Genomic DNA, 26658 nt, shown 5'->3' on the forward strand with positions numbered 1-26658 from the left:
TCAAGTACGAATTCGTCTGTTTATGATAAATTCAGTTGCGGCTCGTTTCATGCCATTTGAATTTTATTTTTAATCGGTGCTCTCTCTTTTAAAGTGAAAGTTTTATTTCGTTCTAATCGGTTACCGTTAAAAAGCCCGATGAACGCTGGAGACAGAACGTAAAATAATGTTTGTGCTTAGAACGAACCGAAATCCCTGCTACAATTGTGCTATCATTGGTTCTCGGCTTATTACAAAAAGGTCTTAGCCATAGACTGTAAAAAAATAGGTCTTAGCCGAAAGAGCCTCACGACGTCGATGATTCAGTCAGAGACCGGTTTGTGTTGGGAACAGATTCAACCGATTCATTGAAAGATCCGATTCAAAAGAAAGATTAGTTCACAATTCGGACATTGATATGTAGATGTACAATCTCTTTTAAGCAACCTTTAAGACGCTTTTTCCATCTACATTCATTTATACCGGTGCTACGATTAAAATACAATATGACACAGACAAGACACATTTACTGTAATTAAAGAGTTTATACGGTTTTTACAGTATTATGCATGATGTGATACCCGCCTATGACTATTTGTGTGCTTAACAGGTTTTGACCAATTTTTTTCAAAACAGTTAACGTTAGACCGCATTATGATAGTGGAATGCTGACAAGCGTGTTTGCATTGCAATGGCATAATGAGTCAGTTAAAGGAGAACTCTGCAACTCTAGCGAACTCTAGTCACTTCTTCGCTGATTTTCCCTTTTGTTGTCGCATGTTTTCCCCACGAGCTCCCCCTACAGCTGTGGGGGGGGCGTAAATTTCACAACACAGTCGTAAAAAACTCACTTGCGGCGGCCTCCTCCCCCTCTCTACCGCTGCTCATGTGCGTTTGTTTTGATCGGAGCAAGCCAACTGTATCGTGTGGAGCTATGTCTACCGAGGTGGGTAATCTGGTAATACATCATACATGCGTGTGTGTTTTTGTCGAATTGCCGTAAAGCAATTTGTGTTTCGCGCTCGTTCTCGTTCCAGTTCTCGCTTCTCACGAGACTTCCAATTTCTATCTTGCCGGGACGGTAGTCCCCAAGTTGCAAGGTTGGTTTTCCGCCTGGGAACGCTGGGGGGAGCGGGGGAAGTCACCAATATCACCAGAACAGGTTATTTAACCATCCAAATGATTTCTAGACAGTTTTATTAAGTTAAAAAAGTTACCAAGTTCTCCTTTAAGCTTAATCACATTCCTGCAAGGGGACTGTTATTGTAGTTGATGTCATAGTTTGCCGTAGATGTTGCCGTTTAATTACTCTTGGTTACAAGATTTTTTTTTGAGAAATTTATATGAAAGGCTTGTTTTATTTATTAGAAAATACATTTTTGATGGTAAGCAACTAAGCATTAGGCAGGCAATCAAGCTGAAGGTTGTTAAATGTCTGCAAACATGCAGAACAAAGCAATACTGTCATATAACAGCAATCAACGTGATTGCTTTATGATGTAGGCTAACTCATATAAAACAACAAAAACCTTCTGCTAACACAGCCTATGTTTGATCATGTCATGATGAATGATGTTAAGTCATTGCATTTTCCTAATCACATGCTGGCCACCATCGGTCCTTGGTCTCCACCACTAGTATCCCATCATGACACAGCATGGCTTTGAGGTCCCCCGCCTGGAGCTGACGGTCAGGCAGCTGATACTGTCTAGTGAAACTCCTCGACACAAACCCATGCTCGTCCATCCTCACCCCATGCCGACCTCTGATTAACAGCCACCCCTCAAAGACTTGTATGAGGATGTCTTCTGGTTTAAATTGAGTCACGTCCAGCAGGATTTGAAACACTGGCTCTCCTGAGTCCTCGTCCTCACTGTCTGCTTGACTCCCCTCAGTGTCCATTTTAACCGGCAGACATTCAGGTCCCGGCAGGGCAAATAGTCGATGATCTTCAGTGCATTCATTGAGATTCCTTGTTTTGAAGTGCTCCTGGTAGCGCACAGGGCTTGATATCCAGTGGGAAATAGTGATCCCCTCTCTTGCCATGACACTGGGTGCGGAGGTTACCTTGGCTTTTTGTGTAGTGAATGTGAAGTAGCGCGATGCCGTTAGAACCAACCAAAGCTATAAAAAGACAGTCCTCTGCTTGGGTTTCTGGGCATGGGATGGGGCGGACCATTTTAGAATAGGCAAAGAGAACTGATATGTTCACATTAGTATGTAGGAAGCTTGTACTCAACAAGCATGGCATAATGTGTTGTTACACACACTGCTGTTGAAAAGTTTGGGGACATTTTTGTGACCGTATTCAGTGACAATAAAGACTTCCATTGTTACAAAAGATTTGTTTCAAATACTGTAAGCTGTTTTGAACTTTCTATGAAATCTGTTTTCAACATTAGTAATAATGATAAGAACTGTTTCTTGAGCACCAAATCAGCAAAATTGAATAATTTCTGAAGGATCATGTGATACTTGAGTAATAATGCTGAAACTCAACTTTTCCATCACAGGAATAAAATACATTTTCAAATATATTCTAAAGGATACATAAATGCTACACTAAGTAGGAGCAAACACAAAACTCCTGTTAAATAAATATGCATATACCTTAGTTTTTCTTCTGAGGTATGACAGTTTACAGACAGATGTGAATAACGAACCAATACTGCCACCTTGTGGATATTTATTAGGAGTACATGTATATATTTATGTATATATGCCTGTATATTATATATAGACATAGAGAGAGAGAGATAGAGATTCTGGACACGGCAGTAGAATAGGCCTGGATTACGAAACTAATGTCTTTGGTCATAAAAACGTATCAAGCCAAGGCACTTGAGAATTTTAGTAAATATATAAAAAGCCTTTATTTAGTCACTTAGGCAATTAAAATCAGTTCACAAACAACAGCTAATGACCTTCATCAGGGTGTGGGTAACAAACACACCCAGAGTTCTTTTAAACAACAATTAATTAGTCATGACGTGACAGTCACCTGATTACTTAATGTGGAATAGTCACGAGAGAAGACATTTTTTCAAATAAACAAAATATTCCATAACATGTCCATTACATAAATGTCTTTGGTGTTAAGGATTTGTATGGTGGCTTGGTTGTACACTGCTGTTCAAAAGTTTGGGGTTGGTAAGATGTTTTTTAAAGAAGTCTCTTATATGCTCACCAAGGCTGCAATTTTTTTGTTTTTATAACAAAAATACACAAATAATGTTAAATATCACTACAGCTTAAAATAAGTGGTTTCTAATTTATTTAGGCTATTTGAATTTTATTATAATGTTTTTTCCAAAGTAATTTATTCCTGTGATGGCAATTTGGTAAAGCTGAATTTTCAGCATCATTACTCCAGTCTTCAAAAAAACTCATAATAAAAAACAAAAACAAATGGTACTAACATGTACTTCATGTTCAAATAAATGAATAAAATAATAAACCTCACATTTCAGCCTTTAAACAATTTTTAAGAAAAGGGATGAGGCAAAATGATAAATGGTTTATAGGTATTTTATCTTCTCTATGAAGGGTCCTAGATACATTATTTGAATTTATATTTTTAGAATATGCATTAGCTTATTTACAATCAACAACGGTTGAAAACGGTTGAATTTCTAATTTGTTTACACAATGACCAGTTGAGACCATAATATAATTATATTACTAAGGCACACCAATGGCATGCTTTGATAATATTATCAGCTTCCCACAATCCTGAGTTTTTCTCTCACTGAGAGTACACAATCATCACTATTATCGTCGTTGTGATCATTAACACTTTCTTTACATTATTACATAACTCATCAAAATATATAATGTCATAATTTACCTGTTTGTCTGTTTTTTTTCAAGGTTGGAGATGTGATTTATTTTTTAATGATTATTTTTCTCTATAATTCATTGTGTGTAGGTGTGTAAAAGTAACTAATCCAATTAGCAGTTTTATTTTGCAGTACAAGTCACTGAGCTGATAATCTCTTGAGACTGCGCTCTACTAATCCCCTTTAGTTGTTGTCTCTCTCTCTCTCTCTCTCTCTCTCTCTCTCTCTCTCTCTCTCTCTCTCTCTCCCTCTCCCTGAGTATTCACCCACCTCTAGTTTATGTTTATTTATGAATGGGGAATGAACAGAACTGATTCCTCTTTTCTCCATCCTTTCATTTGAAGAAGGACCATTGAATCTCTGTCTTCGTATAGTGTCTTTCTGTGTTCCCTCTTCAAAGCCGTCCTCCTCCTGGCCTCGTTCAGTTACTCTGGCTTGGCTTGTTTGTTGTCTGGGGTAACGCTGTTGCTGGGGACGATGTCAGAACACATTCAGCTCTCAATAGCCCTGTGTAGGATTGGCTTTTATACGGTAAGCCAAGCACACGGCTCCATATTTTGCCGTACATTTTATGCATGCACACATGTTGGTGCATTTTCTATGATTTTAGTTATTTGGATGTTTGTCCAAACTTATTTTGGTGGAATTATGTTCTGTTATAATATCTTACAGGCCACCTGAAGCTACAGGTGGCATTCTCAACAAAATACACAATCTGAACGCTGCAATAGTTCTCCCATGTAGATCTGCATTCTGCATGATTACAATAGCTGGAATCATAGTCTGTGTCTGAAGGCTTTCATGAGCTGGTAGCAAATCAAAAATGATTAAACTGTGGTGAATACAGCGCCTGTTCATCCCCAGAGAGTAGTGTGGCAGGTGTTTTTGATAGTTAACCCTCGAGTTAACTTCTGTTATTTTATGCGAGAAGTCACAGGGTAACCTTATACAGTAGGAAAAAAAAACCCAAAGCTGTAATCCTATTGTAACGTGTTCTTTGTTATGACTCGGGGTGTTTTTCTTATCTATCGACCAGTTTAACAGTTACTATTGAGAGATGCTGTTTTGTTTCAATATTAGAAATGTAAAAATAACTTTTGTTGGATTAAGTCCCTCGAGGAAACATCATATAGGTAGGATTATTGTTGCCATAGTTCCACAAACCTTTCCTCCATTGCATAATTCCACCTAGCAGCACCAATATAATTGCCTCTCTCGTTTCGCCATGTTTGAAAGCTGTGTGTGGCAGAGCCTCTGTTCTCCTATTGGTCAACTTCACATTTGTGACGGAACCATCGTGGAGGGCCGAATTTTTTTTAAACATGCTATTCTTTCTGTTGTGACCTCGTGAAGCGTTGCGGACATGGTGTTGGCTGTCATCCACTATAACACCAGCGCTATACAAGATTAAATGATTGATTCTTGTTTGTCATTTACAAATCACCACATCACCCTACGTCAAGCGGATCGTGTCAAAATTGGGCTGATATCGTGTAGTCTGAACCTGGTTGTGTTCAGTAAAATGTTTTCATGTTTTTGAAATAAGTCTTTTATGTCCACCAAGGCTGCATTTATTGGATCAAAAATATAGTAAAACACTAATATTGTAAAATATTATTACAAAAATTTATTTTAAATTCTAATTTATTCCTGTGATGGCAAAGCTGAATTTTCAGCATCATTACTCCAGTCATCAGTGTCCTTTAGAAATCATTCTAATATGCTGATTTGCGTAATATGCTTAGGATTCTTTGAAAAATAAAAAGTTCAAAAGAACGACATTTATTTGAAATATAAATCTTTCTGTAATTTTTTATCAATTCAGTGTGTCCTTCCTTGCTCAATAAAGGTTGACTTCTAAAAAATACCTTTTGACAGGTAGTGTAAATTGTAGATTTTAGTCAATATCCTATCAGTTAGTTTGTTTTAATATGTGTTTAGATGTGTTATATATTGTAAATCTTTCATTTTCAGCGGAGTCAGCACAATAAGAAATTGAAGGCAACAGGTGTGTGGCCCAGTGTGAATGTGGTGCACAGGCTGTGCGGGTGAAGGTCTTATTGCGTCTCATTAGTTTTCTGTAGGACCTTCATTGAGGTGGCAATGGAGGGGAAAATCACATGCCTTCTATTTTAGTTGTGGTCTAAAAGTGTGGCACGTGGCTAACGGTTGTCCGGTCTCTCGCTCTAAAAGCCCCTCCCTCCCTCATTCTCAGTTTTCCGTATACTCTACGTGCGTTTGCATGCGACTGCATCTGTGTTTACTCAGTTCTAATGTCAGTCTGACATGTACTTATTTACACAAAACTGTTAATGATAGAACTCTACTGCTTTTGCATTTTTCTGGTGTTCATGAGATGGTAAACCTTTGTTCATTGTTATTAGGAGCACAGTTTTCCTGTACAGAATACCAATGAGATTTGTGTTAACTGCCTGTTTGTTCTAATTCAGGTGGTCTTTGTGCCAATAGTTTGACTGACAGTAACTAAGTTTGCATTCAATAGGTTCGCTGAAGAATGTTTTTCGGAAATGTTTGGCTCAGATTGTTCAAAAACACACAGTAGTGATTATTAGGCAGTATATTTCAGGATGGTAACCCTTACGAAAAATAAGTTAACTTCAAGTTCATTTTATTAAGTATACTTAAGTAAAGTTCAAGTAGGGGTGTGCGATATCACGATTTTTGATCGTGGACGATTAAAATGTCTCCACGATCTACTTTTGAGGAAATATCGTAGTATCGTGCTGCTACAGTGCATTCTATCAGTTCAGTTCTGGCGCCTCCATCCCAACATACTCAACGCGACGTACATTCACACATCACATGTTCACGCAGAGGTAGAGTTACACTCAGGGGATACTGCAATTTACAAAAGTTCATTATTTGCATGTGCTTTAAAGCTTTGCCGGTTAAATATTTCATTCGCGTGCTGATGCGCTGTTCTAACATGGGCTTTTCTGAGTGCGTAGGCTACACCCGAAGCGCACATATGCACTTAAAAACCTGTCAAACAGCGCCTGATTACTGGACTAAGTTATCTTTTGAGTCTTATTAGGTTAATACTATCAAACACACACACAAGGTTTACATAAACACAGTTGGTTATGTCTAAAGTGAAAGCAAAGATTTGAGAGAAAATCGGGTGTGTGTCATATGCGTGTATATTAGATGCGTGCGGTCTTAGTAAACATGCTGCCGCTTGTCCTTAAAGTAAAGTGGCCGAGAAGTACAAAACAAACCACAATTCCGAAAACAAAACAACAAATTTATAAACGCAATGGAAAGACTAAAAACAGATTAACAAGTTAGAAAACACAATAACAATTCAGACAAAGCGGAAAAGGTAGGTATACGCGGCGAATGGAATACTGACCGCTTATTGGATGAGACATCTGCCAATCAAGACATGCAGAAAGTACAGCAGACTGCGGCAGGAGAAAGTCGATTTGTGTGTGCATGTGTAAATATTAGAGCTGTATCGTCTATGATAATAATTGTTTTTTTTTATGATATGCGAGGCTGCGAGCTGACATTATCGAGTATGTCACTCACTTTGCAAAAAACAAACAAAAACACTAGAATGCAGTTATAATGCCCCTAAAATTCCAGATATAAGGGCAGTGCCCCTGCATGAGCTTTTGTCTTATATAATATGGTATAGTTAAGCACACAAGCTCTTTTTTGCGCAAGTTATATTAATTTTATACAGATCAATAAACAAGAAGTTAATATTGTGAATTACAATTTGTCAATAATGTAAGCTTGTTTTCTCTATTTCGCCAACAAAAATAGTTCCAAACTAAGCCACAGCAAAACGGTTGTGCGTCTCCAAGCAACACATGCTTCGTTCCTGAATGAATCAGCCGTTTTAACCCTCTGGGGTATGAGGTGTTTTCTGGGCCCTGGAGGTGTTTTCTGGGCCCTGGAGGTGTTTTCTGGGCCCTGGAGGTGTTCTGACATGCTCTGATATTTGTGCTTATTTCTGTTACTTGTAACACTTTCATGGCTAAAGTCTGATTACACTGTATTCAGCACTAACTCTGCTACAATAATATGTGAGCTGCATGTATGTAAAAGTTTGTAGTTTTGAGAAAATGACGTTTATGTGTGGTTTGTGAAAAAAAAAAAAAAAGTAGTCACTGAAATAAGGCCATAAAACCCATACTGATTATTTGTTCACAAGACATGCATAAAATTGTATCATTTAGTCTAGAATTTTTGCTTCAAAACTATGTGAAAATCATCCTTCCCACTCATTCACACAAAACAATATATTGATTTAAAATTTGTAAGATGTAAAATTTGTAAAATTTATTTTGTGTAAGAAAGCTGTATGCGGGGAGGGCGTGAATCACCATGAATATTGATGTGTTTCACACCTGGGAAGACAAATACCCAGCAAACACATTTACGTTGTGGCAACATATGTGGCACGTTGCATTTCTACTATGTCAACGGCGCTATCTACGTGCTTGCAACATTGTAACAACGTAGAATTGTAAGACGCAACAGGGCTGTAGCAACGTTGTTGTGCGACATTCAGCAATTGCGAGACGACGTTCTGACAATACATTTTTTTTTATGCTAGATATAGATATCCCTCATTTAGCATGTTATGTTTTGTGGTTAATTTTGAATTAGTCAGATGTTAGATAATTATATACTTTTTAAATATTGTTTATCCTTATTATTTATGGGCCTAACAGTAAATTAATTATAATCAACACCTGCAAGTGCACACTTTGAAGAGTAAAGGTCCTTTCACACTGGACGCGATTTTGATGCATGAATAATTTGCGCAATGATTTTATGTTTTGATCAGCTGTTTGTGTAATGAGTGCTTCCACACCGAACGTGAATGTGCTGCGGCGAAAAAAACGACTTTTATTTTTTTCGCTTCGATGTCGATTTTTTTTTTTTTACTTTTGCGGCTACAGAAAAGGCTTCAGCCAATCACATACTACAAGGACAACGATTTGAAAGACAATGTGTGGCGTAGCATTGCCAACCAACTTGGTTATCTCGACTGTGAGTATGTTGTGTGATAGTTTTAGTCGTTGTATAGTCCTGTGCTGTGTAGGCTAGCAGGCTAAACTACATTTGGGATAGAAAGCTAACACTATTATCAAAGATAGAGACAGAGACTGTTTACTTTGAACATGTAACAAAATGTAGTGAGACTATTTAGGGCTGCTTTTAGTATACTATACATTCTTTGTGTGATGTCTACAGTTTCTAGTTGAATGATTTTAACTTGTTACTTCGTGTGTTACATGTAATGTGTATTGACATTACAAAACGCACTGTGTTTAGTTGAAGATGCAAAAAAAAACTGGAAAAACCTCAGGGACACCTATGTGAGAAAAAGGTGGACATTAGAATACTCCCCTTCAGGCTCGTCTTCACTGGATGATGATGATGAAGTGTCCATGTTTTCTCAGCTGTCGGCGCGAAAGTTTTGGAATGTTGAAGCTCTGAACGTCACAGAAGTCGCAAATTCGCGTCGCGGCTGATGTGAATGGTTTTGACGCAAACTATTCGCACACAAACTATTTGCTTATTCGTTTCGCTTTTTTGTTGCGCGTCTGGTGTGAAAGGGCCTTAAAAGTTACATAGAAGGTTAGCTAATTCAACTTTATTAAAACTGCATGTGGTAATCAAATTGCACTTCCAAAAGTCATACATTTGTGGAAAAGAGAAAGGAAAAAAATATGAATATAGTAATAATACGTAATAATACGAGTATATACGAATATACAAATTTATTTTAAATATAATAAATAAAACAAAAAAAGTAGGGGCAGATCAGAACATTTAATGACCAAAACCGGGTTCTGTACATGGCAGACAGGGGAGTGTAGTTGAAAGCCGGGCAATAAAGGTCGGTAACTGGAGTCAGTCCAGGAAACATCAACAAATCCAGAGGAGAGATGCAAACCCAGAAACCAGTAGGCAGGCATGAGTCTAAAACCAGGTAAACAATCCGGGACCAGAGAGGGTGGCACTGCAGGCACAGGTAAACTTGGCAGAAAACAAAGCAAATCAGAGCTTCACATGACAGGACTATACAGGGAGTGACTAACGTTAACTAGCATGAGCAGACATGAGAGAATCTAGCAAAGAAACGAATGAGACTAAATAGCAGACAAATCAAAGTAAAAAATAAACGGGTGTACGAGCTGTTACAAAATTTTTTTTTTTCTCTGTGCGTTTCCAAAAAAGGAAAAAACATTAACGTGCAACAAGTACGCGCTTAAAGGAGCTGTATGTAAGAAATCTATTTCAATTAATCATAAAATGGCCCTGATATGTCACTAGACATTAAGAAATCATGTTCATTTCAAATACTTATATCACTGACAACAGTAGTATGGCTAGGATATTGTCATTTAAAAAGTGGACTTGCAGCCCTCAACTGATGTTGATGTTGTCATGTTGTGTTTTGGCCTGACGCGCCTCCCTCCACCTATCTACCAATCACGAAGTCAGTAGTGTTTCGGGATCCGGGTTGCCAGCTTTGCTCTAACCTACCCTAACTCTAGTTGGATAAAAATGTCTAACGTTACTAAATCAAAAATACCTCGTTATAATTCAGAAATTCGTCGTGACAAAGTCCGAAATAAAACCAGAATTTGTATTGGAGATGCTTTTGAAAGATGGAGACGGCTGAAAACGGAGAAGAATTTGAACACAGACGCCAACGTTTCTAATTTTCTCCTGGACAGGTAAGATTCATCTATGCTTGGCTAACTTGTACTTGATGTCAATGGACATTTCATATATTCATGACAGTCGAACAAAGTTATGCATGTTCGTGCAAAGTAATGTAACGTTAGCTCACATGGACGTATGCTAACATTAGCAATGCATTATAGGAGCCCGTTTCTCTGTCATTATGCTGAGACGCTGAGGAAAACAACATTAGCACGCCCATTATGGCAATTTGAAACGTAATTGAGACAGAAGCCTAACTTTACCTCAGAAGAAATGATTCGTCATTCGTTCTTCACGTATATCGTGGACTAAGTTACACATGCTGCAAGTTGACCTGTATTTCACATCACATATTTTAGCATTATGGACGTGTGCTGCAGGGTATTAAAAAAATACAGCTGGCCACTTTCACTTCATGAATAGCTGTATCTTTCATATTGGTTACACACATAGATATCATATATGAGTTAGACTAACAGCTACCGTTCTGTCAATCACATACGAGCATACATCTTTACGATTATATACGAGCATAAATCTTTACGATTATATTTAACTAATAACAATTAGTACATTTTTTAAATACATAATTACTTATCAAAATATCTATAGCATAAACATAATTAACAGAAAAAAACTTTCTGTGTACGTCTCGTCGTCACTTGCCATTGGAAGCTCATTGAAGCAGCCTAAGTTTCTGCTGAATCCTGCAGCTTATCTGGCAACCTGGAGTCAGGGGGTAGGGGGAGGAGATACACCGCTCTACAGTATTTTTAAAGTGATTGCAGTACCAGTTTTGGCCACAATCCTACATACGGTTCCTTTAAGTCGCTGTCTGTTCATCGAGTGCTGAAATGTCAATTACTCATCATTAAAGTAATTTTGGCTTCATTATGGCTCATAACTTTTGGCATAAAATTTTAATATTTGTCATACCTGACCAGAAGATTTTCAGAAGACTTTTTTCCTAACGGTAAGGATTAAAGGATATCTGAATACTAAAAGAAATATAGCTAACGTTAGCACTGGTACTGTAATATACACAGATTGCAAACTCCATGAATTATCAGCTAAAGTTATTCTGTCCCTTCAGTTAGACAGAACAAATAAATGTCACATTAGACAAGGAAGTTGTAGGTTGTGTTTGAATAATTACGTTTAGCTGAGGTAAATTAAATGCAATACTCACATATCCTTGCTCGATGAAGAATGAGACGGCCCAACGGTCGGTTGAAATTTAAAAGGCTGATTCGCGCTTCAGGGCAGTGACCAGTACATATGTCGTCCAGTGGTTGTCCAGACTCCTTAGGCACAACCTTAAGCAATGGCCCTGAACGGTGGTTCAATGTCAACATTGTGACAACGCTGTAACAACCTTCACCATACAACGTAGTTATAGCAACCTTTTGGCCATGTTGTTAAAACGTTGTTAGAAGGTTGGTAACGTTGTGCCAACGTTCTGTGTTTGCTGGGTACCCTACCCTAATGGCCCTATCAGGTGGGACTGAGGGAACTTGAACAAAGAATGAGAGATTAAAATAATGGCTTTTTGATTGTTTGGATTTATTTACAACACAACATAATCCAAAAATACATTAAAAAGGTCAAAAAGGCACATTATTTAGCACAATGATCTAAACAGAGAGACTTTGTGCCAAGTTCCTGTTCAACATACCTGTCTTTTTCATTTTACCATGTTCATGTACAGAGAGACTCATGTGAATGTTTAAGTCAGCAGGACTCATCAGTGGCATCTGGTCCCTGTCCGTGTCGGTGTGCCCGTTCTGGTGTGCTCGTGCTGGTGTCGGTGTCCGTGCCGGTGTGCCCGTTCTGGTGTGCTCGTGCTGGTGTCGGTGTCCGTGCCGGTGTGTCCATGTCTGTGCCAGTGTCCATGCTGGTATGTCCGTGCCAGTGTCCATGTCTGTGCCGGTGTCCATGCTGGTGTGTCCTTGCAAGTGTCCATGTCTGTGCCGGTGTCCGTGCCGGTATGTCCATGTCGGTGCCGGTGCCTGTGCCGCTTTGCCATCACAGGAATAAATTAAATTTTTACATTGTATAAATAGAAAAGTTATTTTAGTTTGTAATAATGGTCACATTTAGTTTTGGGTTTTGTTTCATGTCTATTATTTTTAAATTCTCAAAGTCATATTTCCTGTTTGTCATGTATTTTCCTCGCCATCAGGTAATTATGTCTTTTGCTTCCCTAGTCTTATGTGTCATTTCTTATTTGTTGACTGTCTTGATTGTTCAGAGGTGTTGCTTGTTAGTCATTAGTCTTGGTGTGTAAATAGCCCTCATGTTTCCATTCTATCTTGTCTAGTTTTGTCTAGTGTGTCCGTGCCGGTTTCCGTGAATTTTCATTTTAGTGCATCCCTAGTGTACAGGGGTCCAAATGCCAAGAGGGCCTATAAGGAACTTCCCTAAGGTCCGGGAACAAGATTTCTACTAGCCCATCCACCCCCCCACCTGTCACCCCGGAATGCGCAAAATGCAATACAGGGGGCCCAGTTGCCTTGTGATACCACTCATTGTCAGTACTGTGGATAATCCTTTTTTCTTACCCTAATCTGGCAACGTATCTCAGTTGATAAAATATTTTCAAAATGCAGAATATAAGCCCCAGTCTTTTAGGAAAGTAATTAAGATGATCTTTGTTTTTTGAGAAATTTAGTCCAGCTAGCCACTGCAGAGAAATATCACTCATGTGATTACGTACTGTATTGCATGTGAAAAGACGGATGCGACAGCTTGAGCAGACTCACAAATGTGCTCTACTACAACAACTCTTCCTCTTCTCAACATGTTCCAGGGGCAGGGTTTATGTAAATTTTAGGGTGATGTCACTAACCCGGGAAGAATGTCATGTAGTCCCTACTAGCTGTTTGTTGTAGTCCTTAAAAAACGATTTCTTTAAAAGCAAATATCTTCCTTTGCTTTGAACTTTGATGGTTGTAACTTTGCAGATGTTGTTTATGCTCAAAGAGCAACATTACACACCATACACACATCATAATCAACCAGCCCTTTAAGAGTACAAAAATGCTTATATTGTAGAGAGCTTCCTGTAAGTTTTATGTTAGTATTCTCAGCATCACTGAACCTTGAATCTGGATTTAATCACAGTATAAAACAATTCAAATAATATAGGCATAATACCTAATGCCAGCAGCCCCAATATTGCTCAACTGTGATGATTCAAAATGTCTATTATAAAAGAACCCCAAATACTTGAGGTTGAACCACTTGATGGTGCCATTTCATTAACTATGACCCAAAAATATCATGCACTGCAATCGTTTCTGCTCATTTCAATACAGATGATTTGCAATCCCTGTTATTATGCAACTTTTATTTTGTTTTTGTTATGAAATGAGGGTCTGAGGCGAAAAATTTTCAATATAATTATTACAATTTTTAGTCAAACATTTTAGTCCAAGTCCATTTTCCTGGAAAAGAAAAACTATACATTTGTAAATGCATATATCTGCTCAAAGTAAATTTAGTCAGCTTTTATAAGTGCACTACTACATTTCTAGGACTAAAATCCTCAAAACACTATTAGATTTATTAGGGGCTTAAGCAGGTTTATCAAATGTTTTTTCTAAAACATGTTTCTGTCTTTTATTGACCACTAAGGGTAAGTGTATCTGTTTTATCATGTATAGACTTTTAATGTGAAGTTTTCCATTGCTTTGTCTTTCTTTTTTCTGTTAATTGCCTGCCATTGGTTTTTCTAATTTCTGGCATTGCACATTCTTGTGTCCTTTCGTCACATCTTTTTTTTTACATCTTTTAGTCATCTTTTTTTCCTTGGATGCAAGGATGACGTGATGATGGAGGAATTTAAGCAATTCGATGAAAATAATATCTTCATGCCCTGAAATAGCTTGAATGTAACTAACTCTACCCTTGCTTCATATAGTATACATGGGACTATGAATATGCAATTACTCCCCACCAATGCAAAACTTTTCTCTATTGGGCGGATATTTTAGCTACCTGAGCGAAAAAAAAAAAAAAAAAAATTATACCAGACCTGTATGGCGCACGTTCACACAAAAAGTGGTTATATAATATAATATGAAATTAAAATTAATTCAAGTATTTAAACTGATATAATATATTATAATATCAGTTTAAATGCTTCAATTTGTTTTAATATTATTATGTATATTAATGTAATAATATAATCATATTATTATATGATTGATTTATATATAACAAACTGAAGCATTTAAACAGATCTAATAGCTGAATATTTTTTAAATAAATGTGAACGTGAATTATTTTATAGTTATCCCAACATCCCTGAGGCCCCCTCCCCCCCACACACATCAAAATCTATTTAAACTGATGTAAGCAACTGAGTTTGTATGCTTCACCTGTGGTGGGTGTGCAATTGTAAATGTCTCTGAGTTTTGTTATAGTGCTGTCCCCATCATCCATCATTTCCACCACTTAATCAAGCCACTCTTCTTTAAAACATGATGCTGTTTTATTTTACATGTCTTTGAGTTTTGTGTTGCCTCTGGTATTTATTTGGTCCACAAACATTAAAGTACAGCGACTGATTTGGCTCACTGCTGCTCCCACTCACTCACATAATTCTCTATGAAACCTGTAAACCGCATTCATCTAACCGCATTCGTTCTAACCATAGACTGTAAAAAAATATGAACGTAGTGTCCGTGACGTCATCCATAAGTTTCTGAAGAGCATTTTTTAAACCCAAAGTAGGCGGAGCCTACCGTCACCATCTTGGCAGCGCGTCACTCCCAGATAACCTAAAATGGGCAAAGAGGCAGGATTAGCTGAGGTCATGTGGCGGCTAGCAGACAGCAGACAGCAGACAAACGGCTAGCAGCCAGTCTCTAGCGGCCAGTCGATGAATTGTAGTTTAAGTCACTTCCGTGTTGGATTCGAGAGAGACTGGAAGGTTCTAACTCTATAGTGGTTGACCAGAGCACTGCAATTATTTCTCTTTTAGATTACAATCAAATGGATTTCCCCACACATTTCGTGTCTGCGCGGTTGAGACATCAGAAGTGCACGACCACGCACATGGGCAGCTTAGAGGGAATATTGGTCCCCACAGCCACTCAAATCACACCAGCTCGCACTACCTGATCTAGTTGTAAACACTACACAATGGCAAGTGGAAATATTAGTTTAATTCAGTCATATATGTTTAAACCAGAAATTGATTCAGAAGAAGAAGAGGATTAGCCTTTAGCTTGACTACAGATAGCTAATAATGTGTTGCTAATGTTACAAAAATAAATCAAATTAACTAATTGCACATTTTTTCTGTAATTAATCCTAATTGCACATTTTCTGTAATTAATCGTGATTAATAGCACCTAACATTAAAGTTTTTTATGGACCAATAAGTTCAATAAATTGCAGGACCAATAAGTTCAAAACTAATAGCCTATTATAAATAGAAGTTAGTCCACATAAGTCAGCTCGTTAATGTATTATTGTTCGTAATCACAGCAACCACTTGCGTGTCCAGGTTTGAACGCAGACCTCGTGTATGATAGTATCTGTAACATGACAAGCGGCAAAAATTGCAAGAAAACCTTAACGTGTATTGACCACTATACATTATTTAACCGTATTTTCTTCATTAGGATGTTGATATAGCACCCATAAAGTAACTTTCATTCATAATATTTCTCCTTATAAAATATCAGTATCTGATATAAAATTTCATACCGTATTGTCCATCATAACTGGTAGCATAATAAGCCTAAGCATGCTTAATTGTTATACTAGTTTGACATGACATAGAAGAAAACGGACATGTTTTGTGTTTACCTTGTCAAAATACTCCCTCACCTTGCTCATTATCATGAACTGCTCGGTCACGCTAAGTTTGAGGATCCAAATGCAGTGTTTATTGAAAGGGTAATCCCCCAATCGAAGTCCAAAAACAGGCCAAGGTCATACACAAGCAAACAATAACAGAGTTCAGGGCTGAGGCAAACAGAGAAATCAAACTGAACAGGCAGAGAATCAAAAAACCAAGACACAGCAAAACCAGGATACCAAGGCTCATAAATGCAGTTAAGACACAAACAAGACTTAGCGATGAACGACTGAATTGACCAGGCTTGGAAAGGGTGAGCTAAACAAGGTAATGACACACAGGTGGATGTAATCAGGGATAATGAGTCTGGGCAATGGGTTATGGGAGATGTAATCCATAGTGAGATAACCAAGATGGAAGGAGAACCCTCTGATGGAAATCAAGGGCACTCCAGCTGGTGAATGTAACACTCATCTTCTGAGTGGACATTTCTCTGAACCGCCACGAGCGCCACAGAGAAAACCAGCGCATGAAAAAATCGGTGGTAAAATTAAATTATTTTGTTTTCCACTGCAGATATACACTTTTCGAAATAATATATTAATTTCAAGATGTAACATTAACATGATGATAATTTAACCGTAACCTTTGTAAAAATATAAAACAAAACATTAAATGTGCAAAAAAGTAAACTAGTATTTTCCAAGTCGTCTAGCTGCAGCAGTATCGTTTAATTGACTAGTCTCATACATCCCTATTTGTAATATTCGATACCACAGAGAAAACTGCCATGTATACCGCCATACAGCTAATTTATCATCTCATAATTTTTGTTATAATTTTGGTAATTTTGTTGCTATAGCTTACACAGAAATTCTTGAATCGTTGAACTAAATTTACACAAAAAACAGACAAGTAAACGGTCAGTAATAAAGAACAAATAAACAAATTGCAAACAACAATAGCTCAAATAAATACAATAAAATAAAGAGACACTACTACAGAAATTAATCAAATTTAAAATAACACTTTAGTCTTCTATAGTCTTCATTGTAAAAAATAAATACAGATGAATGCTTACAATTAAAGATACAAAAGTTATTCAGTCAAGAGCAGCAAATGATTTTCTCTTTGTCTTTTGTTCTTTGATTAACATGACAGACATCAGTAGATTTAGATTTATAGGCTGCTGTCACATCCAGTATACTGTTACACCACATGCATTTTATCTCAACTATTTATGTTCCAAAACTGACTATATTTACCTGAATACTCTGTTAGACAGACATTTTGACATACTTTTGTTTGTAATTAACCGTTTAAACACAATAAGTTAATTTTGTACTCACAAGCTGTTAGATTAGTGGTGTGAGTGCGAAACTTGCGGGAATGAGTAAAATTATGCACAATACCCGCAACCCTGCGCCGAAATTCAGGCCAACACTATTCAACCAGGGGTGTGTTTCCCGAAAGCATCGTTAGCCAACAATAGTCGCAAGTTCCATCGTTATCAGCATAGTTCAACGATTCTGTGTTTCCCGAAACCATCGTTCTAACGAACATTCGCAAACAGCATCGCAAAGTTGTGTGTTTGGAATGACAGCTCTCGACTTGTGGTTAGAAGCAGAGTTTCTTGTTTGCTTGACGTGGACTCAATGAATCCTTATCTTGAGCCAAATCAGCAAGCTGACATTCAGTACAATCTATATCTTTTATTTAGAATACATACAAATGTCATTTACGTCTTTTACTTTGTCAAGAGATTTAAAGCGTCGTTTTTAAAGAGTGTGCATGTGCGAACGTGCTCTACTACGTAAGAACGAGACTATGATTGAATCTGGAAATAAAACAAAATAACTGAGAAAAATTAGAAATAGTCCTCAGATGCGATGTCTGTAATTTCTAGCAAAATTTCTAGCATTAATTCGATCTCAAACAGATTCATTAAAAGAAGTTATTACTCCAACACCTGCGTGACATTAACCAACCGTGGTTGAACGACCACTTTGCGACAGTATGGCTTCGGGAAACAGTCGTGACTAGCAAGTTGATTTCTTCAGCGATGCATTGTGCTATTGTAGTGAAGCAACAAGTTACATCGTTGTACGGGAAACGCACCCCAGAGCGAATGAGAACAGTGAGTGAGAGGAGGCCGATGTGTGAGCTGTAGTGGGATACGGTAGGTGCGTGATCCAAGCTTCCCAAAACATTCAAAATAATGCATAAGTGTAATGTTTAACGTGGCTTCTTGGCTGCTTTGACAGATGTGTGTGCTGTTTAATGTGTGAGATGTTTCCTCAGCGCAAAACTTACACCTACAAATTCAAGCAAGTATTTATTTTTTGCATGAAGGCTCATCCTGACAGTCTGTGTTAAGCTTCAAACTTAACTGAAGTGCGCATGCGCGTCAATTCAGCGCAAAAATAAACATTTAGCTGAAATATCTGTTGGACGTTAAATTTAGGTTTAAGTCTATGTAATTCAAGTATTTTATGAGAGTAGTAACTGTAAAGGAATAACAATGTGTAATTGAATATAAATGTAAGATGTAAAATTAGAAACATTGAAAAATTGTCTTGCGAGTTTTGCATCTTATCTTATCAGCCTTTATAGAGACCACCGATCAAACTATTACAATGATTGGGAGCACCGTTATGATTTACCTTACAAATCTGATGAATTGGTGCACATTGCATTCCCTGATATGAATGTTATAAGCAACCCAAATTCACAGCATATGCAGAGATGGAGTTTGAGACTCCCCACATTTAAATGACAACAGTTAATGTGGAACAGCATTTACTGTGAACTGAGCCGCTCTAAGACGCATGTAACCTACAAGCATAAAAATAATTAAAACGCCTATTTATTAAACCCACAGAGCATATATTAGGGCTGCACGATATTGAAAAAAAACTGACATTGCGCTATTTTGTTTTTTTGCGATTTATATATTGCAATATGAAAACAATTTCACCTGATGATTTGAATATCTCTATTTGTAAAGAATAAATCATTCTAGGATAATTGGGGATATTTTGTAAGGTAGTGCATTTGCATAGAAAATAATAAACAAATTACAAGCATAGATAAATACAATAGAACAAAGACAGATGAAATATGCGGTGCTTTGTTTTTCAGGTAAATTAACTATTTTCAGGTACAGACATTGAATTATCAAATGTAAAATAACACTGCATAGTCAAGTTCTTCACTGTATAAATTAAATATGATTCATATAATTAATACAGTTTATCTTTGTGAAAGCTACAAAAGTGGTTTTCTCTTTCTCTTTTGATGTTTGATTAGCTTTGGTGACACAAACAGTTGCGGGTATATTGGGCTGCTGTCACTTTAAGACGAATGCGCGTATCCAATACCGGTAATGACAAGTTTTCTTTCTGTTTACAACGACTGCGTTTACACTTAAAAACACATAAAAATTATAAACTGTCACTCTATGATGGTTAAACTTTGCCGGGGACCGGGGAGCAGCCCGTACAGATCACGGATCAACTACGAACCCTATCCTAAATCACACATCCTGCGATGTGACTATTGCAGATGCGCACATCGCGATATCGATGCTAAAACGATACATCGTGCACCCCTAGCATATATTTATTTAATTGAATTGCAGCCTTTGTGATTTCACAATAGCACTATGCTAAAACAGGCCTATAGCTTTTGAATGGTTTAATACATTGTGCAGCCATAGAAAACAGTTTAATAATGCGGTTCATGGATTCTCGCGTAAATTGCAATCAAGGATTTTTTTAAATTGAGTGCTTGAATTTAATCGAAGAATCGTGACAGCCCTACTGATTACGTAATTCATATTACTTGTAATGTGTTACCCCAAACACTGCTAATTTTTGATGAGATTGAAAACACCTTATCGCTAGTTTTTCCACAGTCTGAAAACATCAAGAGATCAATGTAGATTTCAGTCTGACGTTTCTTTCCAAGATGGCTGCATGTCTTTCTGTCTGCTCTTTGTCTGTCCATTTTTAACTTTTTTAAAGGTTTTTAGTGCACCTTTCACTGAAATAATCCAGACAGTGCCTTCATTTAATCTTAACTAAGTTTTTGTAGTCATGGATATCCTACCCTGTTATTTTTGTGAGCTCTTGGCCTATTATTTGGTTTGAGGCCTATCTTCATGCTACAGCCCAGGGATCTGTTGCAGTGTGGCTTGTCTTCAGCCTAGATCTGTGACGGGTTCTTGAAACAGGATTTACAGCAAGATAACAACATCTATCTCCAGCTGCATTGTGGTTCGCTTCTAGCACACACTAAAGCCTATGCTATCTGGCTACAGCTATTCTGAGAGGTTCTCGGCCTACTCCATCTGGTCTGAGGCCTACCTGCTTGTCTTCGAGAGGATCTCGGCCTACTCCACCTGGTCTGAGGCCTACCTGCTTGCTTTCGAGAGGATCTCGGCCTACTCCACCTGGTCTGAGGCCTACCTGCTTGTTTTCGAGAGGATCTCAGCCTACTCCACCTGGTCTGAGGCCTACATGGACCTGCTGCAGTGTGGCTTGCCTTCAGCCTAGATCTGTGGCAGGGGTTTTCGAATCAGGATTTACATCAAGGCTTATTTCCAGCACACATTGAAGCCTGTGCTACACTACTAAAGTTTCTGAATCATGCTTTTCTTTATAAAAATCTTACTGGTTCTCTGGATTTTGTCATTCACCTTTTTGCTGCATGTACAGTATCAGGACCCCGGGCCTGCTGGTAAACGCACTCTAGGGTCTGCCACAGCATTTCACTGTCGGGGAACATTAGACTTCATTCTTCAATCGAGAGATGTCCTATCCTATTGGATTACTAAATCTGTTGGACTTTCTGTCACCCAGGTATTTCGAACCCTTCCATATTTTTCAATTATGCTACTGCAGGAACTGTTTGACTCTAACTTGTTACTGGCTTTGCCCTTTGTAAAAGACAAACAATCGATTTGTTCTGGTGTTGCTCTTAGACGCATGTTAATTATTCTCATGTTATTTATCTCTGGTAATGTTCATCCAAATCCTGGGCCAGCTAACTCAGTTACTGCCCAGCTGTAATTTGGTGAATTTTGTGACCGTAAATCATTGGGTTTTTTACATGTAAATATCTGCAGTCTGTTGAATTCTAAGCATTTTGACACTTTAAAAACATTGGTGCACACAGCTAATCCTGATGTTCTTGCTATCTCTGAATCCTGGCTTAAAAAAGGGAACACTGATCTTGACATCTTCATACCAGGCTATAATGTGTTTCGTCAGGACAGAGCTACCAGGGGTGGTGGTGTAGCTATGTATGTTAAAGATCATCTGCAATGTACTGTTGTTCTTTCTAAGTCAGTTCCTAAACAACTTGAACTACTGGTACTAAAGCTTAGGCTTTCAACCACTTTCTCTATCTCTGTTGCTGTTTGCTATAGAGCACCTTCAGCTCCAGTTTCTGCACTCACAGCCTTTAGTCAATTCCTAGCTCCATACATATCCTCTGAGTTTGTCCTTATGGGTGATCTGAACTGGGATATGATCAATCCCCCAGATACAGTTTTGCAACAGTTTGATGCTCTAAACCTTACTCAGATGATATCTGAGCCCACCAGACTTAATCCTAAATCTTCCTCATCATCCACTCTGATTGACCTCCTTTTGACTAACAATCCATCTAACTATCAAGCTGGAGTTTTCAGTCAAATAAGTGATCATTGCGCTATTGCATGTGTACGCTCTGGCCTTTCATTCAAAAGGCCCCCAGTAATTGTAACCAAGCGCTCTTTGAAAAAACTGGACATGCAAGCTTTTCTCCAAGATGTTGCGGCCGTGTCCTGGAACAGAATTAATTCCTTCCACCTCTTGGAAGAGGCATGGTCTTTTTTTTTTAAAAACACTTTCAGTCTGATTATGAGTAAGCATGCCCCTCTGAAAAAAATTAGAATAAAAAATCGATATAGTCCCTGGTTTTCCAATGACCTGGCTGAGATTATTCATCATAAAAATGCTCTCTGGAGAAAAGCCCGCTCTACCCAAACTCCAGTTGACTGGCTGGCCTTCCGTCAATGCAGAAATAAAGCAACACAGGCTATCAGAAATGCCAAAATCTCGCATTTTAAAGAAAAACTCACCACATGTGGCACTGATGCTAGGGCATTCTGGAAAACAGTCAAGGTAATGGAAAATAAAGTTATTTCACCTCATTTACCAGTTTCTATGTTATTTAATGACATCATTATTACTGAGAAGTCTCGGATGGCCTCACTTCTAAACCATCACTTTATTAATGCAACCCATACAGTTACAATGTCAAACCCTAATCTTGTCTCAATGGATACTTCAGTTACAACCTCAGCAGATGCCCAACTTTCTCCATCAAGCAACAATGGCTTCTCTTTTATGCCTCTTTCCACCTCTGAAGTCCAGGATGAACTCTCCAAGCTGAACACACACAAATCTGCTGGCCTTGATGGTCTTGATCCCATGTTCTTAAAAGCAGCATCCCGCATTATTGCCGCTCCCGTCACAAGACTATTTAACATGTCCCTACAGCTCTCTGAGTTCCCTATTGATTGGAAATCAGCTATAATTTTTCCCCTCTTCAAAGGGGGTTCTGAATCTGATCCAAATTGTTACCGCCCAATTTCCATCCTACCATGCCTTGCCAAAGTTCTGGAGAAGCTCGTCCAAAAACAGTTAAATGATTTCCTGGATAAAAATCATATATTATTTGACATGCAATCTGGTTTTCGGACAGGACATGGGTGCATAACAGCCACCACAAAGGTCCTTGATGAGGTAATTACAGCATTAGACAGCAAACAGGTCTGTATTGCCACCTTTATAGACCTCGCCAAGGCCTTTGACTCTGTCGACCATAGGATCCTCTTACATAAGCTTTCCAGTATTGGTCTGTGCTCCTCTAGCTGTGTTTGGTTTGCCAATTATCTCACCAACCGTGTCCAGCAATTGAAGGTTGAAAACATTATGTCAGACCCACTTAATATCTCTAAAGGTGTGCCTCAAGGCTCCATCCTGGGCCCAACCCTTTTTTCTATCTACATCAATGATATAGCCAGAGCTGCTGGCACCTCCAGGATTCATCTTTATGCAGATGATACCATTTTGTACTCAGTTGGTTCCTCTCCCAATTCTGCGGCTTCCAGTCTTAAACTCAGTTTCACCTCTATAGAGCAGTTCTTTGACAATCTCCACCTCCGTATTAACACCAGTAAGACAAAATGTATCATTTTTAGCCGAAAACCAGTCATCGAGACTCCACTTACAATCACCTGCATGAACGGTATGGCTCTGGAGTATGTCAAAAAATATAAATATCTAGGTATCTGGTTGGATTCATCCCTGTCATTCATTACACACATCAATAACCTTCAAACAAAAGTCAAAGCTAGACTAGCCTTTCTTTTCCGCAATAAAGCTTCCTTTACTCATGCTACCAAATGCACCCTCGTTAAGATGACAGTACTGCCAATTTTGGACTATGGCGATATTATCTACAGAATGGCACCAAACACAGCCCTAAAAAAACTTGACACACTCTATCATTCAGCCATCCGTTTTGCCACTAATGCACCCTTTCACACTCATCACTGTGACCTGTATAAACTGGTGGGCTGGCCCTCCCTTCATACCCGGCGGCTCCATCATTGGTTTCTCTTCATATACAAGACAATCCTGGGCAAGACACCTCTCTATTTGTCATCTCTTCTTCATGCTGCTCATAACGCCTATCACACAAGATCAAGTGATTTGATTAAATTTAGTACCCCCCCTACTTCTACTATCTTTGGACGTAATGCCTTCCGCTTTGCAGCAGTACACGACTGGAACATACTACAAAATACCCTGAAACTTACATCTCTGATCCCAATCTCCACCTTTAAGCAAAACCTCCAAAATTACATAGTTGACTCTTGTTCCTGCTGACAATTATGAACCATATTTAAACACACATATTTAAGCACTTTATTCTTTTTCTTTTTCTCTTTTCTTTGTTGTCTACCTTTTTTAATTCAATTGCTTGTTCTATGTGTGTCATGTGTTTGACTATGTACAGTTGTACAGTATGTCCCTATTTATTCCTGTAGCCTCTTGGCCAGGTCATGTTTGTAAATGAGAAGTGGTTCTCAAACAGTTTACCTGGATAAATAAAGGTTAAATAAAAATAAATAAATAAATAAATAAATTCTCAGAGGAGAGCGATGGTAGGAGTTTGTCATTTTTTAACATAATCAGAATTAGGCCTATCAGCTAATAAGAATAAATCGACATACTCTGGTAGATTGGAGTGAGTGTTTTCTACATAGCCTGAGTTGGGTTTCCACAGAGTTTTATCTCCACCAGATTTTTGATGGAATCACGAGTTTTATTGGTTGTATGTGTTAAAGGTGACAAATAAGTGGCAGAATGGCCCTGCTGCTATATAGCCAATTGTTTCTTCAGGTCAGTGCAGATCAAAAAATTATTAAATTAGGCTAGACCTAATACTTCCTGAGAGTTTTATGAATTTCATACATATGCAGATTTGAAATCTCCTGTTTGAACCATGCACTGAAAACAGCTGTTCCTATTCTTCATCCAAACTCTGTCTGAATATGTGTCTGAATGTGTCTTAATGCTGAGGGAAAGGCATGATTTTCAGCTTGAAATGGGTGGGCTTGGCAGTGGGGTCCCTGAATCTGGTTTGAGTTTAATATTACATAAGCGTTGAGATTGAGCATTGTTTTTGAGACCAGGGGTCCAAAAAATCAAGAAAAATAAAATAACAAACAAGAAATTGTGGTGTGCAAACAACACAGGCCTTTTTATGATTTGCTTCTCTCTGCAGAGGCTGTAGAATTCTCTGTAGACATTAAATGGGTCAGCAGAAATACAGGACCCTGTTGTTGAGGCCCATGTTCTGATCCGCAGTAATATTAACACATGCTTAAAGGAATAGTTTGTTTACCCAAAGCTAATTATTTTGTCATCATTTACTCAACCTCATGTCCCTTTTAAACCTTTTTTTTTTATCAAAAGGTGAATTTTTGAAGACTGTCTTGGTCACTCTTATAATGAGAGTAATTGAGGACATGGCCTGTCAAGCTTAAACAACACACAAATGTCATAAAAGTATGATGAAAGTGGTCCATATGATCCATGCACTATATTTCAAGTCTTCTAAAGTCATAGTTATTTTGTGTGAAATTCGTTTTAGTCATTATTCAATAATATATTAAAAATATGACTTGTATTCTGCAGAAGAAAGTAAGTTATACAATTTGTAACATCAGTATGTTTCATGTAGCTCAAACAGTAGAGTAGGTCATGGGAATGCATGCACTGATCAAGGACGAATAAAAGGATGAGTATGTGAAATATAACGGCTCTGAAGCGCTATGACAATAAACTCATTAAGCCTGTATTCTGTGTGTGGATGGAGCTTAAACAGCATCAATTTGATAAATATTAGAACCTCAGTATGTCAGAAATATCGGGGGAACAGAATCCGACGGCAAAAAAAAACAGCTGTCGGAATCCGTTCCCCCACTTCCATTATGAGTGTTGATGTAATGGCTTAAAAAATGCTGATTTTTTTGTTGTTGTATGGATGGAGCTTAACTTGCATCAGTTTAAGGAATATAATTTTTTGCCTTTTATTATGATAGGACAGTTTAGTATCAAGAAAGTTTGACAAACTGGGACTTGAACTCAGGTTACAACAAGCTGAAACACAATGAATTGCTGTGTAGAGTGTACTGACCACTAGACTATAGGGTTTGGTAATTTACTTCATTGTGATAAATATTAGAACCTCATTGTGTAAGAAACATAGGGGGAACAGAATCCGACGGCAAATAGTTCAGCTGTCGAAATCCGTTCCCCCACCCCAATGATTAGAGATGTTGATGTATCGGCTTAAAATATGCTTATTATATTTTGTGTGTGGATGGATCTTAAACAGCATCAATTTGATAAATATTAGAACCTCAGTATGTCAGAAATATGGGAGGAACAGAATCCGACGGCAAAAAAAAACAGCTGTCGAAATCCGTTCCCCCACTTCCATTATGAGTGTTGATGTAATGGCTTAAAAAATGCAGATTTTTTTTTTTGTGTATGGATGGAGCTTAACTTGCATCAGTTTAAAGAATATATTTTTTTGCCTTTTATTTTGATAGGACAGTTTAGTATCAAGAAAGTTTGACGAACCGGGACTTGAACTCGGGTTACAATCAGCTGAAATACAATGAGTTGCTGTGCAGAGAGTACTGACCACTAGGCTATTGGGTTTGGTAATTGACTGCACTGTGATAAA

At 38.0% G+C, this 26658-nt stretch overlaps 2 protein-coding genes across 4 annotated transcripts in view; one reads left to right on the top strand and one right to left on the bottom strand.

Annotated features, from left to right (window-relative positions):
• Window positions 1-512: 512 nt before the first annotated feature.
• hspb3 (heat shock protein, alpha-crystallin-related, b3) lies at window positions 513-2143 on the bottom strand. The gene has a single exon (XM_084115493.1). The coding sequence runs from the start codon at window positions 2023-2025 to the stop codon at window positions 1573-1575; it is 453 nt and encodes a 150-aa protein (XP_083971619.1). The 5' UTR covers window positions 2026-2143; the 3' UTR covers window positions 513-1572.
• Window positions 2144-4080: 1937 nt separating this feature from the next.
• Window positions 4081-26658, top strand: part of arl15a (ADP-ribosylation factor-like 15a) — a 174351-nt gene continuing 151773 nt past the window's right edge. For all 3 annotated transcript variants that reach the window (XM_084114765.1, XM_084114764.1, XM_084114766.1), the window contains exon 1: window positions 4081-4349. Coding sequence is in view for 2 of the 3 variants with exons in the window: in XM_084114764.1 (XP_083970890.1) it covers window positions 4296-4349 (54 nt within the window). In the remaining variant the exon portion in view is untranslated. The remainder of the gene's footprint in view (window positions 4350-26658) is intronic.

The sequence above is a fragment of the Abramis brama genome, assembly GCF_963993115.1.
Source record: "Abramis brama genome assembly, chromosome: 5".
NCBI classification, from domain to species: Eukaryota; Metazoa; Chordata; class Actinopteri; order Cypriniformes; family Leuciscidae; genus Abramis; species Abramis brama.

Bases quoted from the DNA above. Each gene is read 5' to 3' on its own strand.
- hspb3 (XM_084115493.1), bottom strand. From the start codon at position 2,025: ATGGCAAGAGAGGGGATCACTATTTCCCACTGGATATCAAGCCCTGTG.